Source organism: Miniopterus schreibersii (assembly GCF_964146895.1).
Source record: "Miniopterus schreibersii genome assembly, chromosome: 19".
Classification (NCBI taxonomy): domain Eukaryota; kingdom Metazoa; phylum Chordata; class Mammalia; order Chiroptera; family Miniopteridae; genus Miniopterus; species Miniopterus schreibersii.
This window is the reverse complement of record NC_138119.1, coordinates 37,251,225-37,268,944: the sequence shown is the minus strand read 5'-3', so window position 1 is coordinate 37,268,944 and position 17,720 is coordinate 37,251,225. Positions and strand designations below refer to the sequence as shown.

Genomic DNA, 17,720 nt, shown 5'->3' with positions numbered 1-17,720 from the left:
GCTCATCCATAGCACTGAGGCCCAGGTGTGCATCGTCCAAAACAAGACCACACATTGGGTTAGATATTGGCTCAAATTCCTCCAAACCCTAAGAACTTAAGTATTAGCTCATCTGAAAGTCTACAGGGCTTTTAAGACTGGGCCAGCAACGGAAACTCAGCTGTTGATTTTCTTTTTAATCTTATTTAATCTACAGATCACAGAAGGGCACACCTTAGTTGGACCCTGCTTTTTAATCTTCCTCATCTAGAATATTCTTCTGAAACGTCTTGCTAAGGGCTTTTCATGTTTCTGCAGAAAACAGTGTTTCTTATCTGTTTAATAAACAAACAGTTTTCTCCCAAAAGGTTTATTTGTCACATTTACGGTACAAAATCAAATACACAGAGCCAGGTACCCATATGTACATATTTATACAAATGTTACTAAACCTACAGAACCCATTCTAATGCGGCCGATTCCCGAACAACACAAGTTTGAACTGCACAGGCCTTGTATACAAGGATTTTCCTCAGTAAACACCCGGACTGTTTAAGATCACGGTTGGGAGTCCACAGACATTGATCTACACCACATTCTATCGGGGACTTGGGCATCCGCAGAGTTTAGTATCAGTGGGAGTCCTGGAACCAATGCCCCGCAGATACTGAGGGACAGCTAAGTTTTGAAGAGTCATAAGTTATAAGCAAATTTTTAACGGCGTCAGGGATCAGCACCCCTAACACCCACACTGTTCAGGGGTCAACTGCATACCCACCAACACTGCTGAGTAAAAAGCAACAGGTCTCTAAAAAAACTTGCTGATCAGTAACACTGCCCAACATAAGTTACTTTCACTTTATCATCTGAAAGGAAACAGGTATTTCATAGGCATTGGGGAATTACCAAGTAGCAATGCAACATGTTCACATAAACTTAAAACATCCTATGGGAACAATGAATAGATGAGCCTGTCAAAGTCTTCAGGCACATTAACTATATGAAGGAAACGAGTTATGAGATGCTGTATGAGGCTGATTAGTTACATTCTGAGAGTTTTGTTTTGGTGGTGTTTTGTCTAATAGCACAGCCTTTCTGAGCCATCCTATGGAGTTGTAATGAATTTTTAGGGTGCTGCCTGTATCTGTTAAAAATTAAACTGGTCACTAAAGGAGGCATCTGATTCTTAACACTGTGTACATTACTTCAGCCAAATTCCAGCACAGTTCTTTGAGGAGAAAGGTGGAAACTTTAGACTTGCCGGATACAGAGCATGTAATGTCAATGAGCACACAGATCACAGGGGCGAAGTTATAACAGCGTCTTTGTTCTAGGATGTCACCTACCTGACACGCAGACCACAGGATCCTGAACCTCAGGGGCCTGACCATTCCCACCGCAGGCAGTTTTACCAGCATCCACCCTACTGGGGACATGGCCACACACAGATGTGGGTCCCTCGCAAAGTCAATCTCTACTAATGGCTTCACAGTAGCAACACAAAATGCACTCAACATCACATTTCCATAGGAAAGGTTATATTTACACCATCCACTTCAGTCTTGAAGTGTGGACCCCAAAGACATTCAATTCTCAATAATCAATGCATGTGCTGCGGCTGCGCCCCGCCGGGCATGACTCGGCAGAGCAGAGCGTGGCTCAGCAAAGCAGGAGCCCCTCCTTGGCGGCCAGGCGCTGCCGGTGCACCTTGTCCTGCTGCAGCTCCTCGTGGTTGGGATGCCAGAGCTTGGTGATGACTCTCTCAATGTTGAGGGCGTACACGGTGTGCGTGGGGATGACTTCCCTGTGTACCTGGATCAGACACAAGCATGTCCCAGTTACACTTCAGGCTCCTGACTTTTCCAACATGTAGGTTTATAGCCGCACAAAACACTCACACATAAGACACACAAACCTATAAACTTGAAGCCAGAAGCTAATCAGTCCCAAACCAGCTGACGGAAAACAAAGCAATGAGGTTCTGAAACAGGAGTAAGGGAACAAGTGTCTTTTCCCTTTTCCCTCTCTCGGGGAGGTGGGGATGGGGGAAGGGGGAAGAAATTAGGAAGAACTCCAGGCCCAAAACAAAGTGGGAAGAATGGCTTTACCAGCAAACAATCCAATCTGAGAAACAAAAGGCCAGGAAGTGGGCGAGCTCCTGAGCACCTTCCTTTGCAGACTTGGAAACTTCAAGCCCACCCGCAAATCTAGGAAACCCTGAGGGGGCTGAGAGTTACCTGCAAAGCTTCAAAGAGGTCGTGCATGTTCACGGGAGGCAGGGATGCGGGGAGGGTGTCCCCAGAGCACGCCAGCAGGAGTGCAGCCTGCTGCTCTGCATCGTCAGGGTGTGGGTGGGAAGCTGGGTTCTGACCAGTACAAGGAGCAGGGAAGGCTGGAGGGCTGAAAACAGAGTGTTAGAAACCTCCAGGCAACTCCAGAGGAGACATCCGCGAGCTAGGCATGCACTGCAGGGATTCAGCTCATTAAGATCTTAAAGGGAAATAGGAACCCAATTATTTTTTAGCTAGTATACATGAAGTGTCTGGAATTTTCATTTTTAAAGGAAGCCCATTTGGCAGGCGGGAAACAAGATGTAGAGCAACTATATTCCAAATACAAAGCCAAACTGTTCCCTGCCCTTAAAGAGCTTCTATTTGAAAAAACATAATAGCCCTTAATTCAAGGGAAATGAAACTGAAAACACTGACTAGGAGAGGAAGGTGGATGGGACTGGAGCCAACAGGTCATGAAAAATACACCAGAAAACGTGGCCCGTGCAAAGGTGGCCACGGCAAAAGTGCAGGGTGGGGAAACCCAGATCTAGCCACTTGCCAAAATAGGATCCAGATACAATCAGCAGGAAGTTGGGCATAATTTTTGCACCATAACACAGGACAGAACCTATGCGACTGTGGAGAGCACACAGGCAGCAAAGCCACACTGAGGAGGTGACAAGGTGGACAGCGTGTGAGGCCCGAGCATGGGTGCGGGCCCCAAAGGCAGCCCTGCTCCAGAAGCACGCCCACCTGAGCCGGAGCCCTGGGCACATGGCTGCAGGGGAGAGGGCAGCTAGGACGCCTCCCAGGTCAGAGACACTGTCCCCAGAATTCACCACCACACAGAGCCCCCTTTTTGGTTTTTCTCTAGAAGAATGACTTACAAATGAGAACAAAATCCCAAACATAGCCTGGCAGGAGACTGAGAAAGTGCATCATCACCTGTGTAACCTAAACAGTGAGCCTAGGTTAAGGAGCTGCCCTTTGATGTGGGCCTGTGCGCCCTCGGTCAAGGTCTGAGAGGCAGGAATGGGTGCTGGCACAGCTTCTCCCGTGGAGCCAACAATGTCTCTCCCACCTCTCAGCTCCTCACACCCCTGATGTCCCACCTCCCCGCCTGTCACTCTTCACCTGCATCACCTGCGCGGGCCTTCCCAATCCCACTGTGTTCCCTGCCACATGACCAGGCACAGAGTCCAGCACCTGGAGACATGCAAGTCACTTCAGTTACCACTAGGAAACTCACAGTATTTTTCTTTCCCAAAGGCTTAAAATTTGGACAGAGTTTTGTGGGAAGTGGCGGTGTGGACACAGACTATGCCTGGATGCAGGTAAGCCAAGTCACCTCCTACAGGGATGATGCCGGTGTTAGAGTCCTAGGGGCCCAGATCTGCACGGTGGGCTCCAGGAGCAGCATCTTGACCACGGCCAGCATAGGCCACTCCTTTGAGCTACAGCTACAGGAGCCAGAGGACCCACTCCTCCTGCCATGAGGAACCCGGCCCTGACCCAACAGACACAGGCCACACTTCCAACTCCACCACCAGGCAGGGGCTACCCCAAGGGAGTCTCAGAAAATGGAGGACACTCACTTAGACCCCACGCAGCAGCCAAACTATGCAGCTTTACTTCCGGCACAAGAAAGTAAAACCATACGGCTCCCCAGGGTACCTTAGACTTATGGAAACACAAACCCCGACCGTTTGCTGGCAGTCCTTACACAGGGCAGTGTCCCCAACTAGAAGGGGTGGCTGCAAAGCCAGGCACTCAGTACCTTTCTATTAAGCTGTTGTAGACCACGACGCTGTTCCTCAAGTACGGCTGGGGGGTCACATTACTGCTAAAGGCATATTTAAAGTGACCGTCGCGTAACCGATACGCTTTCCTTCTCGATACAACAGATGCCAATATGTCTTTAAGGTGATTCTGTAAAAACAAAAAAGAGAAAAATAGCATGAAGTCCCATAAAAGCAAATCCTAAAACTTCCCCTGACCCGTTCACACTCACAGGCACTCAGTGGATGGATGGGGAGCGGCCAGCACGTGCTGGGACCAAGTGAAGGTTCATGAGGAGCCAGACGGGGAGGGGTGCCGGGAAGAGGGAGCTGCTTGGAGCTCGTTCTATTTCAGATGGGCTTGCTCTGCATGGAATTTACTTTAAAAGCTTCTGCATCCCTAAACTGGCTCCTCTCTCTCAAAAATGATTTTCAGATGGCTTTAAATAAAAACACAAAAATAAGTGAATATTTTTTTCCAAAAAAGGCAACCCACCTTGAAACTTGCTTTAAAATGGGATGAAGAGTTTCAAGATCTGGGATTTCGTGGTTACAGGGCCCAGTCCACTGAGACCCTTCCATGAAAAGAAACTTGGCTCTCTCTGAGGCCACATAAACAGTAGAGAGATCTACAGGACATACGCGAAATATTTGGTGTCTACTCTCTCTTCACCTTCATGAGCACCAAGTAGGTAAGGGGGGGCTGGAGAGTGTGACACAGGCCTCGTCCCAGCCTGCTGCTGTTAGCGGGACCAGGGATGCTGTTGCAATTTCACCAGGAAGATCACCTCCCATCAGCACTTCATGGTACAATTTATAATTTCCACACATGGAACTCATTTAATGTTTATAAATCTTTGAGGTCCAGGTGAGGAAAGGGAGACCCAGAGAACTGAAAGGTGACCCAACATCCCCTGCAGTATCTGTGCACGCCAGACCCCCATGTATAATTTGGTCCGATAACTAAATGAAAAAACCAAGTAGATGAACGAACGTGTCTGAGACAAGAACCCCACTGTGCAGATGCCAAGTCTAACGCTCTCCAGATGCCAGACATGACAACACCCCATGATGTTAATCTTTAGGATTCTTGATCTCATTTTTCCCCCTTGAAAACTGTTCCCGTTGATAAATCACACACTGGATCACACACATCACTCTTCGGAAGCTTCGTCGGTCAAGCGAAGGCACTTATTTGGAATGTGACACGTTCATCCCCTCAGAAGAAAACCACGTGAATGATGCCAAACCTTTTCTCACAGCAGCAACTTCCGAAGACACACACAAGCTCGTCACACACAACCTTGTTTCTGCCACCAGCAAACCAACCTCCACTGCGTAGACCACAGCTGACACAGCCTCCTCAGTGACATTGTCCAAGCCGTGCTCATACGCCGTCACGATCATCCTCCCTTCCAGCTGACCCCGGGTGGGCAGCATCATTGTGTGGGAACAAAGTTTCAAGTCATCGTCATCTTGGGGATCCTTTGCCACAAACTGCTGGGCTCCCGAGAGGGGGTTCTGAGGCTGGAATCTGTGCTGAGTAAGAAAACCTTTCAAAGTTATTCATTCCAGCGGTGAGTAGTGAGACGCAGACAGGAGTAGCCAACATCCTGGGCTGCACAGCCCACAGCCATGCCACCAAGACTGTGCCACAGGGGTAAAAAGCCAGAACAGCAACGTGTCCTATGTACAGTCACAGATTCACACGCGTGACATGGGAACAGCAGAGCCGAGGATTGAGGGGAGTGATGCTATAGTGCACAGCAGACTATTTCGATAATAAGTATCTTGGTAATTACAGGAGACGTGGCTCCGCTAAAAATAACAATTAGGGAGAAGGTTCAAAACTATATTCAAACAAGTGAGAACATGTTCAACACACTCTGCAAGCAGGTTCCCAAAGTACAGGTGTAGAATCAATCCTTCAGCTAAGCCCCAAGGAGCCCAGCTAACACCACAACAGACCTGAGCGCAAAGGGTCCAAGATCACACTGCGCAACTACTTAGTTACTGTCACCTTCCACCTACACTTCTCCACATGATCTTCCTAAGACGCCATCATACTCATTACTTAACATCGTTTTCCTCAACCTTTTTCCGCTCGGAAAGCCTCAGCCTCTGGGAGGCTCCGAGAGCCCAACCATATTCCCCATCATCGGCGGGGGACCTGCCCTGGTAGCTTTTGTTTAAGCCCAATGTACGTTTTGTAGCGACTATGCTTGAAGTCTATATTAAAAAAGCAACACTTGCTGTTTTTCCATTTTCCAGGGAAAAATATCTGCATTTTACATCAAATATGTCTGTCTGAACCAAGTAAGCCTCCCTGCGGCTCCCCAAGCCTCCAGATGGAATATAACTGATATAAAACATAGAGCGGAGATAGAAATGTTTGTTGACGTTAATCCATAAAGCTATCTACCCAGTCAAAATCTATAAAAGGGATACTTTTGGGAAACTCTGTTCCCTAGATATAAACTGGAAAAAGGATACTCTTAAAATGAGTACAAATTTTATAGCTAAATGCCTCTGAGCCTTCCTTCTCTGCTGATCCCAAAGCCTTGGGGCCCGCTAGGTGCTGCCAGGCTCCTGCCAGAGGACTGCAGGCTCCAGACCGTGGAAAAGAAGTCACTCCAGAAAAACAATTCAGAGAAAGAACAGGCATAGCTTCTGAATCACTAAAAAATCACCAATACTAATGAGAACTTTAATATTCATGCAAGAACAAACCAGAATTATAAAATTCAGGCACCTGCAAGTCACAAGCTTTGAAAACCTCACTGACTTCACAAACAGTAATACCTTTTCCCCATATGATGCCACGTTTTTTCTAACTCTATTACCAGTAACTTAATATTCATTTAAAAATGTAAACCAGTCGTTACCCAGATCTGCTGAAGAACAACCTACATCAAATTTCTGGCGAACAGAGGACAGCTTCTTCCTTCCCTTCGGTTTCCCGGGCTTGGCTGCGGAGCCTCCAGTCCAGGGCAAGGAACCGGCACCCTCTAGGAGGCAGGAAGAAATGGCCGTAAGAGAAAATGACAGTCGGTAACTGCTAAGTGTTTTCATTTTGGGCTAAAAAAAAGTATGGAATGCTCAAGTAATGTAAGTAAATAATCGTTATTTAAGTTCAGGTCTTCTGTTTCTACTTCTCTAACCAAAATCATAAATTCCCTCCCCTTCTTTTAGTAGCTGGAACCAAAACTATTCTGTTAGGAAGACAGATTGTTTTCTACATTTTTAGCTACTCTCACTGCAGCAGTTTTACAGAATCAGACCAGGACTCTCTAGTTCAAGACGGCGAACTGAGCCTGCGCACTCACCTGCTCTCTCTCAGGACTCCACTAAAAATGGTAACGGAGGAAATAAGGGGCACACACAGCAGAGACAAGGATAGTGAGTGGCGGGCAAGATGAGACCTCAACAAATTTCCAGGATGGGCTTAAAAGGTGCCAACTTACAGAGCAGATTCGTGTTGGCCATGACCCAGGCTAGTGGACCAACACAAGGGATCTAATAACGGGCTGGTCAATAAGGTGGGAGAGTCAACCTGCCCAGGAGAAATCCGAAAGGATCTGGATTTGGAGAAGGTGAGTGCAGTGGGCACCAGGAGGGATCTGTAAAAACACTGGTGGAAGGTCTCCACTCAAAAGTCATCCACACAAACCCTTCCTCTCCCCCAGGATGGGCTCAATACAGAGCAAAAATGCAGGGGCCTGCTCAGACAGCCACTTAGCCAAGTACGGGGCTGTCTGAGTTCCCAGGCAGTCCACTGGCCATGAGGCCAGCCCCCCTCACTGCCATCCAGACAGTACTTAAACAGGTGGAGAGAGCATGGAGGACTCCAGTTAAAGGGACAACATTTCTGGGATTTACTAAGGTAGTTGTGCTGCATGCTGGCCTCCGAGGAGCCCCCATTTAACGGCTGGCCTCTGCCAGCTCCCCCTAAAAAGAATCACATTCTTAAATATGAATCCTGGCGTTGACGATAATCTCCGTTTCTTCATCCTGGACGCCCTGCCCTTCCCCACTTCTCATGACTTCAGTGTCTGAAATCCAGCTGGGTGGGGAGTCAAGACCAAAAGTCCATGTCAGTCGAGGGGGAGCACCTGCTTTAACAAGGTCCTATAAAAGAATCTGTACCTACATAATAACATTTTCTCTGAGCCCTTCAAAGAACACTGCGCTTGCAAACACAGGTGTCTGTTTCAGGAGGCTAAAGCCCAGTGTTTCAAGGTGTCGCTGCCTGACATCCCAGCCAGTATTGCAGCTCTCTTACCTGGTGTAGACACCAAAATCTGGCACCGGGTGAGAATAGCCAGGAGGAACTCATTATGAGAATGCACTGAAAAAGGGAAGAGCGGCACGGGTCAAATGCAAGACACTTGCAATGCAAAGAAACCATTAATTTAGTTTAGCTTTTAAGGATTCTGGACATCCCCTGTTCTGCCATTCTTTACACTTAGTTTTATTTTATTTTAATTATTTTTTGTTAATCCTCACTCAAGGATATTTTTTCCATTGCTTTTAGAGAGAGTGGAAGGGGGGGGAGAGAGAAACATGGATGTGAGAGAGACACATCAACTGGTTGCCTCCCGCACTCGCCCGACAGGAGCTGGGGATCAAACCTACAATCCAGGTACCTGCCCGTGACCTGGAATCAAACCCGCAACCCTTTGAAATGCGGGCTGATGCTCTAACCACTGCGTCACACGGGCAAGGGCTACACTTAATTTTAAATATCCACATTACTGAAAGGACCTATATATCACTAAAACCAAAATTTTATTCTTTTAAGTGAAAAGACTTTATGGCTAATCGGGGAAAACTGCAGAACAGTAAGGTAGCTCCCCAGGTCGTTGTTTTACCATTATCCTGTGTGAGAAGTCTGTGAGCTTCAAGGTCAAACTCTTCTTTGCTGATCTTCTGCTTGAACCACAACTTGAGGTTGGCCCAGTATCTGCAGAGGCAGAGACAGTATTGAGAACCTCGGGCTTTGCTTCTTTCCCACGTTCACCTAACCTGCTCCGACTCCCACGGAAGGGCGTTTTACACTCTCTAGCTTTAGGGACTGAGTCCCCTCCCTCCTCTACCCCAGAATGTGACTGTATGTTGAGACAGGGCCTTTAAAGAGATAATTAGTTAACATGGAGTTGTCAGGGTGGGCCCTAACCCAACGTGACTGGTGTTCTTATAACAAGAGATAGGTCAGAGAGAGACGAGAGAAGCCAAGGGAGAGGCCTCAGAAGAAATCAACTCTGCTTACACCTTGATGTCAGACTTCCAACCTCCACAACTGAGAGAAATAAATGTGTTTTAGCCCCCAATCTGTGGTACTTTGTTACGGCCGCCCAGCAGACTAACATACCTGGTGATCAGAATACCAATGGAAGAGAAAGGAAGGAAAGTCCTCCATAAAAGGACTGACATGTAGTCACAGAATCGGACCCACAAGCCAGATGGCCAAAAGCACAGCTGTACCTTTCTTTACTCACTGCCACCTTCTAAGAGGCCTGCTCTTCAGAAGCCTGCATTTAAGATTTATATTTAAGAGTATTATTGGCCATAGTTAATAATGCTGTACTGCGTAATTGAAAGTTGCTAAGAGAGATCTTAAAAGTTCTTAACATAAGGAACCATTTTTAACTATGCATCGTGATGGATGGTAAGTAGACTTACTGTGTGATGATCATTTTGCAATATTTACAAATACTGAATCATTAGGTTGTACACCCAAAACTAACATAATATTAACTGTCAATTATAGTTCAATTTCTAAATAGATTTGTATTTTAAAATGTGTGTATTTTATGGGTTGGGGAGTGGTCATTAATACTGCTTCTGGGTGACCTCTTTCCTTTCTAATGGAGTCCAGTTTTAATCTAACTGGCTGAAGTAACAGGTTTCTAAAACAGCTTACCACCAAGAAAATATCCGTGGATATCAGAAGCTGTGGTTTTTAAAGTGAAAATGAACTGCTACTCATAAAAATAACTGTTGACTGGTAGAAAAAGAAAAGATTCAACCTTTTCTAACATAACATCATTAGAAACAGGAGAAAAATATATGAGTTTTCACATCCACACCCCTTGTTTCAGTGCTTAAGGAAGCTGCTCCCTCGTCATAAAACAGGATTAAAAATTACTTAGCATGAGTTTCACGATCACTTTCAGTTCACACCTGCTTACTTTCTAATGCTTTCTGAGTTCCTAACAGAAAAAAACCAACAGAGCTTTCTCAACCAGATGGTTTAATGCCCTACTGCCTTATTACGCCCCAAGCAGGGCTTCCTCCTATTCATGGATCAGCTTCCCGGTGTCTCAGTATGATCTCGGCATGTAATGGCCATGGATCTTTGCATGTAACCAGCCACGGGTCTCTGCATGTGACCATGGATCTCTGCATGTAACTGGCCAAGGACCTCTGCATGTAATTGGCCATAGATCTCTGCATGTAACCGGCCATGGATGGATGTAGTTGCAGCCAAAGCTTTGGGTTCGTGCACATTTTTTTTCCAGGAGAAAATCCACAGCCTTAATGGAGTCTAAAGTTGCCTCAGGCCCATTTCACTCCACGGCCAAATGAGTTTAGTTCCAGAGCTTGCCACCACTTTTCACCTGAGAGTCACACACTCAGTACTGATACTAACTTCCCAACAGTGGACACTTAGGGCCTTTTTTTATTTTTTAAGGACAGGAACAATTAGGAAATGAAATAAAGCTCTTTTCCCATCCTGTTCTATCCAACGCAAGAAAGACGTGTCACTAGTTTACAAGAATGATGCAGACAGACTCCTGTCTGGTGTGCGAGCTGGTTCACAGCTAAGCCTCGGCTCTGCGGGGAAGCTGTCCCACCACCACGCTGTCCACCTTCTCCAATGGCAAACCTTCTCGCCCAAACAGCCGGCACTGGCACTGGCTCTAGAGAGCTGGAGGACTGACTCCCTAGTCCCGGTCCCTGTGCTGACCTGCTGTACACTCCTAGCCAAACAAATGGCTGGTTTCCTCAACAATACCAAAACCCAAGTCTGACAGCCTCCGTGAAGGGAGGATGATGGTGATGAGTGTCAGTGGGTGACTAGGAAGCGCCTGGAGGAAATCAGTAACACATGACAAAGTCATCAAAAAAATTAAGCACCTATTTGAATATGACACTCCACTGGGGACTGACCATACAGCATCTCTCAGGGCTTCTGACCCCATGGTGTCCTCCGTCCCCTGCTGTAACCTGGGGAAGGTGTGGCTGGGCACCTGTGGGGCCCTTTGCAACCAACTCATCGGGTATCAGAGCCAGGAAGCAGGGGCGAGGGTCCCAATCCTGCTGCGACTTACTCTCTAGTTGAAGTTACTAACCTCGCTGGATCTCCGTCTTCCCGCCTATCAAATGGGAATAACTGCACCTGGCTCACACCTGGCTCTGCTGCGAGGTTAGATGAGACAGGCACTTAGGGCGCTGAAAAGGCGTTCCGTTCCCATTATTCTACCGGAGGGCCTGTCTGCCTTCCTTAATTTCCGTCCACAGGCGCCTCCGCCTCCAGGAAGCCCTCCTGGGGCTCCCGCGCCCCGCCCCCGCGCCGGGCCCGCCCCCGCCGTGCGCCCGGGGAGGCGCGCGGCCCCGGCCCACCCGGGCGGAGGCGCGGCGCCCAGGGCGGCAGGGAGCCGGCCCGCAGCTCGAGGGCCCGGCGCCCGCCCCGCCGCCCGCGACGCCAGGCTGCGCAGGCCCGGGAGCGGGCCGCCTCGGGCGTCTCGGCGGCGGCGCCCGGGAGCCCCGCCGGAGGCCGCAGGCCGCGCCGCAGCGCTTACTGTTTCACGTTGTCCCCCAGGGCCTCGCTCAGGTTCTTCTTGGCCGCCTCCAGCTCGCTCACGAAGGTCGCCATTGCTCCCACCTCTCGGCCCGACCGCAGACTCGGGCCCCGCGACTCAACCGAAAAACCAAAGCGGCGGAGGCCTCGCGCCAGAGGCCAGCCAGCGCCCGCCCGCGCGCCCCGCCCCCCGACGCTCGGACGACGTCGGTTTGGTTGTCGGCTCCGCCCGCCCGTCTGAAGGGAAAGCGCGGAGTCAAACCCGCGGAGGGCGCAGCGCGCCCCGCCCTCAGACCACGTGACCCGACCCGCGGGGCTGCAGCGCCGCCTGCCGGGCTGGCGCGTCCCGCCCTCCGAGCCCGCCGCCACCCGCAGGCTCCCGCCGCTCGCAGCTCGGTCCTCCGCGGGAGCGAGCGCCTCGCCCTCCCGGCCGTCAGGTCGGCGCTGCACCGGTTTCATTCTCTGCTACATTTTCGCCGAGCGCTGGTCATCCGCTGTGCCCCTTAGTGGAGTTACCCTGTTGACTTTACGCCTTCTCCAACGAAGAGGCAAGTTCCGCGGGGACGGGACCTGCTTTACTCCGGCTGCCGGCGCAGCGCCCGGCACATAACAGAACTTGCTGAGCTGAGCGGATGAAGTGACTGTGAACATGGGGAAATACAGGGCTCAAAGGAAAGAAAGGGAAAGTGTTACCATCCCCAGACGCTTTTAACTGAGATTTCTCCCCCATGCCCCATAACTGAGAATCCTACTGTACTTCCATTGTGAATGCTGGTGGGGTTTTTCAACTTACTATAGTGATATATTTTCCTCTGGCATTACATTGTCCTTTTAATCTGACTTGAATGCCCGCATGCCAAATTCCCCGCAGAGGGAATGTTCGCCACAGTCGTTTCCTAGTTGCTAGATCGATCGCTTTCATTGTTTCTGTTAGAAGCGATACAGTAACAAACTTTGTGCATAAAGTTAGTGCTCCTCTGGGATTATAAATATAATTGGTACAAATACTATAAAAAGGAAAGCCATCCCAAATGTTTATCTTCATATGGCTGTTTTAGAGACGTATCCCCTGAAAGCCTGGCTCCAGCTTGATTAATTCCTCCCAGTTCTGTATTTATGAAGCACTGGTGTTTTTGGAAGTAGGACTGGGTGTCGATGGAGTTGTGAGATGTCTCATTTTGGAGATTGTTATTATTACTTCTCTCAGGTAGGATATGTAGGTTCTTCAGACCTATTTCTAAACCACTGCCTCACACAGCAGAAGTGTGCTGATGACTTTACCCCACTCACTGGCATCGGTCATTAGCCTTCTTACGTAACCCCGACGGCAGGCGGGCGGTTGCTTCCTTGCCAGGCTCAGTGGCTCTGCTTTCCTGGAATGTCCCCGAGAGCTCAGCCTTAAAGCACTGACACTTCTGGTTGCCCTGTTGAACTTGCCATTACAATGTTCACTGTAATTTGTAATACTTATGTGGTACATTTGGTACATGTATATGGTTATATGTTACATAGTGTCTCACACTTAGCATAGATGTGTCTGCTAGAATTAAATATTTTAGACAATTCTATATAATGTTCTTCCTCATCTGTATCTGTGTCGATGTACAGGTTTTAATATAGTTAAAGGGTATAGACCAGAATGTATTAGTGCCTAGTAAGACTTATGGTTAAAAACTGTTGGAGAGGCAAGCTGCCCGAGACCAGATGGATTTATTTTATGACTGTCAGAGGAGGTAAATTGGTTCTTAATCTTTTTCTGTACCTTATTTATGGGACCTCGTTGGCAGTTTGGTGAAGCGTTGCAGCCCTTCTTAGAATAATGCTCCTAAATGCATAAACTACATAGGATTACATTGAGAAGTTTGGTTGAAACAGTTCTATTTGTGGGCCCAGCTTAAAACCCCCTGAAGCTTTATAAGTGCGGTTGACCCGTGAACAACACGGGTTCAAACTGCAGGTCCACTTATACACGGATTCTTTTCAATAAATACAGCTGGCTCTTCGTATCCATGGGTTTCGCATTTGCAGATTCAACCAATCATGGATGGAAAACAGTATTTTCACATTCCCAACCCCCAATTCCCAACCAGGGATCAAAAGTGCTGTTTTCATTCTGCAGTTGGTTCAAACCAGGTATTCGAAGGGCCAGTCAAAACACAGACTTTTGACTGTCCGGGGGGTGAGTGTCCCTAACCCCGTGTTGTTTAAGAGTCAGCTGTACTTAGTTTGCTCAGGATGTTATCTATAACAAAGTACCACAGGCTGGGCGGCTTAAACAACAGAAACTTATTTGCTCACAGTCCTGGAGGCTGGAAGTTTGAGATTAAGGTGGCAGGAAATTTGGTTTCTGGTAAGGCCTCTCTTTCTTGCCACACCTCTCTCTATCCTCACTCAGCCTTTCCTCAGTGTGGGGATGACAGGGGCGCTCTCTATTGTCTCTACTTGGAAGGACACTAATCCTGTAGGACCAGGGCCCCATCCTTATGACCTCATTTAACCTTGATTACTTCCTCAGAGGCCCCATCTCCAAATACACTTAACACAGCCACACTGGGGGTTAACAACATATGAATTTGGGGAGATGCAAACCTTCAGTCCATACCAGACCCACCGGGAGTTGACTATACTTTCCCTTTCTCAGAAACTCTTGGTGATTGAAGTCCTAGGGCCCCGAGAAGTGGAAAGCATGTAGGGATTCTGGTGAATAAAATTTACCTAAGCTACCTGAGAACACGGACAAGTGAGCACTGTTTTTACCATGTTTTGATACCTGAATTGTTGTATTAATGTGATCAAAACACTTTCCCTGCATTTGCGAGTCTTCCAATAAAGGAACAAATGTTTAAGGAACAGAAGGAAGAGGGATGATCTGTAATGTAGGTAGAAGATATTTAGAAGCTATGGACTGTACAATACTTGTACATTATAAAATGTAAATAACTCTGCAAATATTAACTTAGTCTAGTTTTTAAAGTCTATTTTAAAAATTATCTGTAGCAATTTCATTTTCCTTTCCCCAGTTAGAGGAGTAGATATAAGTATTGTTGCAAGATTTAGAGTTAGGACAATTGGCAGAATAGAGGTGCTGTAGGGGCTACTGTTCAGCTACGGGGGCAGAGCGGGACCACTAATTAGCTTCTGAGGACTTGAAGAGGCAGCCGCCTGTGGTCACAGCCCTAGGCCCCCAGGGTGTTTTGGCGCCTTGAAGGGAATCTCAGAAGCAGCTCCGCACATTCTGCTGCGTCTCCCTCCTCCAGGACCCTGATGGTGAGGCCCCCTTGGTGCCATGACTGTAGTAAGAACACTACAGACAGTGTGACGAGAGAGAGGACGGACTGAAGAGCTCCTATAAAGGAGGAAGTTAGCCCTGGGCGTAATAAGAGTATTTATGGGACCATCCTTTAAACTCTTCAAAACACACGCTATTACATTGCATACGTTGGAAGAGACTCCCTTGAAGCCACTGGAAGCAGCTTGGCCAAAGCCTCTGGCCCCTACTCAGTGGATAAGAGCTTCTCCAAGGTGCTGAAAACTAGTCTTGTACAGCGATGGGGGTCAAGCCCAGGGGAGACCTTTGGCACTGGGGCGGGTGGAGTGTCAAAGCAGAAGCACTGTCACTGAGGATGCCGTTGACACAGAGACCATGCTGGGTGGAGACAGGCACACACGTCACCCCCTGGAGGGAGGGGACTTTTAGACGATTCAGCCAGGGCTCATGGCTTGAAACCCAGGAGGTGATTTGCTGCCTGGGGTCACAGCCCTAATTGTAGGGGACAGCTCACCCCGGCCACCTGCTGGAGCCTGCGCCTCTCTCTGCCCGGCTCAGACGGAGCGAGCGGCTCCCAGCAGGACCCTCCCAGGTAAGGAGCTGTCTTGTCTTTTGTTCACTTCATGCCTCAATTGTTTAAAATTGTGTTGCTGTTGTAAAGACATCTTTTTGTCTATTCCTTTCCCCCCTATGCTGTTATCTGATTTCTTTTGTGGGTACATTGGAGGGAAATGAGGCAAAAGAGCATAGTGTATGCATCCTGGCTTTTCCTGCCCTGGCTCCGTGACTCTGGGCAAGTTCCTTAATCACTCTGCCGAGTGTCCACATCTGCAGGGTGGGGGTAACTCCTAATTCCTGTCCTGAGAATTAGACTGTAACACGGAAGAGTAGGGGAGCCCTTGGCACAGGGCCGGGCGTGTAGTAATGAAAGTCAGTACAGTAGACACATACGGCTGTTTAGCATTTGAAATACGGCTTGTAAGACTCAGGAACTGAATCTTTAATGAAAGTTAAATTTGAAGCACTACCTGTGGTTAGTGGCAACCAGATTGAGCATCTCAAGGTCAGACCCTCCATCGCAGGGCAGGGCACCTTTGCCTTGGCCCAGACTTTCACGCACGTCTAACGTTCACCAGCGAGGACAGCGTGGGCGGCACACGCAGGAAGGTACCTTTACTCCCGCTTTCTGCGTTTCACCGTGAATTCTCACCAGATGTGCAAATGCGTTTCTGCATCGACTCGGGGTGGTCTGGTTTTCTCCTTTGGTTTTCCATGAGTTGAATTACACCAATACTTGTATTTCTGATGTTAAACCGCTCTTGTATTTCTGGGATAGATGCTCCTTGATTCGGATGCACTTCTCAAATACGATGTTGTGTTTGATTTGATAAGACTGTGTTCAGGGCTTTTGCATCTATGGCCATAAGTAACATTAACCACAGACTGAGGACGGCCCTGTCCAGGTATGACAGTGGGCCATGGAACGGGCTGGGGCTCTCCCACTCCTAGTCCCTGAAACGACGTTTAAGAGAAGGAGGGGGCTTCTTGCTCCTTGAAAGTCGGATAAAATTCTCCATGAATCCCTCTGAGCTGGCTCTGGTCGGGACGAGGACAGGTTTATTTTACCTTATTTTATTTTATTTTTATTGTTTAATTCGTTTTTCAGATAGTCCTTGGCTGTTCGGTCTCATGTCTTCTCGAGCTATTTTTGTTTTGAGGCCTTCCTGTGTACGTTTCCACCTCCTCTGTGCTGAAGGAGCTCATGGTGCCCGAGCTTGTTTCGCGGCCGGGTGGGCGCCTGCGGGTGGCGGGCGGCCCCTGGGTTCTCGGCCTGTCTGTGGACACAGGACACGCGGGTACAATTTCCCGAGGCCTCAGAGGGTGGCGCCTGATTCGATTCCAAGGCAGGTGAGCAGGGCCGCGTGAGGAAGGCTGCGCTGCGGCCTCCTTCGCGCCCGGCTGTCCCGCCGCTGCTTTCCAGCCGGGGTTGAGGCTCTTGCGTTTGGAGCCGGCGTGGGCGCGGCCGCCTGCGGGCAGCGGGCAGCGGGCAGCGGGCAGCGGGCAGCGGGCAGCGGGCAGCGGGGCCTGTCGCCCGCCTGGACGTCCAGGTCAGCCCCCGAAGCAGCCCACGGAGCCTCTGCGCCTGGGCAGCGGAACCCCTTCCCGGGGGGGGGGGGGGGGGGGGGGGGACCTCGCGCAGGTCGGGGGCCCTCGGCCGCCCGAGCCCTGGTTTGGTCCCGGCGCCCTTGGCCCGGGTGGGATCTCAGGGGCGGCGACCCGCGTGCGTCCTGGGCGCCCTCAAGTTTGGGAACCCAGTGGTGCGGGCCCCCAGGTCCCGCGGGGAGGACTTGGTGCCAGCGCCCGACCCCGGGGCGGCTTGGGGGGGGTCGGGGGCCCCGCGCCCCTGGATCGCAAGTGCCGCCTCCTGCTGGAAACCGGCGGCGGGTGGGAGTCTTTCTGCGCCCGGGCGGCGCCCAGCGCCGAGCAGCGGAGTCTGAGACGCGCCCGAAGGCGCCGAGCGGTCCCGCCGCCCCGGGCGCACAGCTCCCCTTCGCCGGCCGCCGGCCGCTCCACCGCCGGGGGTGGGGGGGCGCCCCCGCCCTGCGCCCTGCGCCCCG

The 17,720-nt window shown here is 49.7% G+C and overlaps 1 protein-coding gene across 1 annotated transcript; it reads right to left on the bottom strand.

Annotated features, from left to right (window-relative positions):
* Window positions 1–337: 337 nt before the first annotated feature.
* TADA1 (transcriptional adaptor 1) lies at window positions 338–12,365 on the bottom strand. The gene is made up of 8 exons (XM_081122386.1): window positions 11,836–12,365; window positions 8,902–8,993; window positions 8,313–8,378; window positions 6,941–7,038; window positions 5,360–5,569; window positions 4,030–4,181; window positions 2,217–2,379; window positions 338–1,791 (listed from the first exon to the last, which is right to left on the bottom strand). The coding sequence occupies exons 1-8, from the start codon at window positions 12,291–12,293 to the stop codon at window positions 1,639–1,641; spliced, it is 1,392 nt and encodes a 463-aa protein (XP_080978512.1). The 5' UTR covers window positions 12,294–12,365; the 3' UTR covers window positions 338–1,638.
* Between the last annotated feature and the right edge of the window lie 5,355 nt (window positions 12,366–17,720).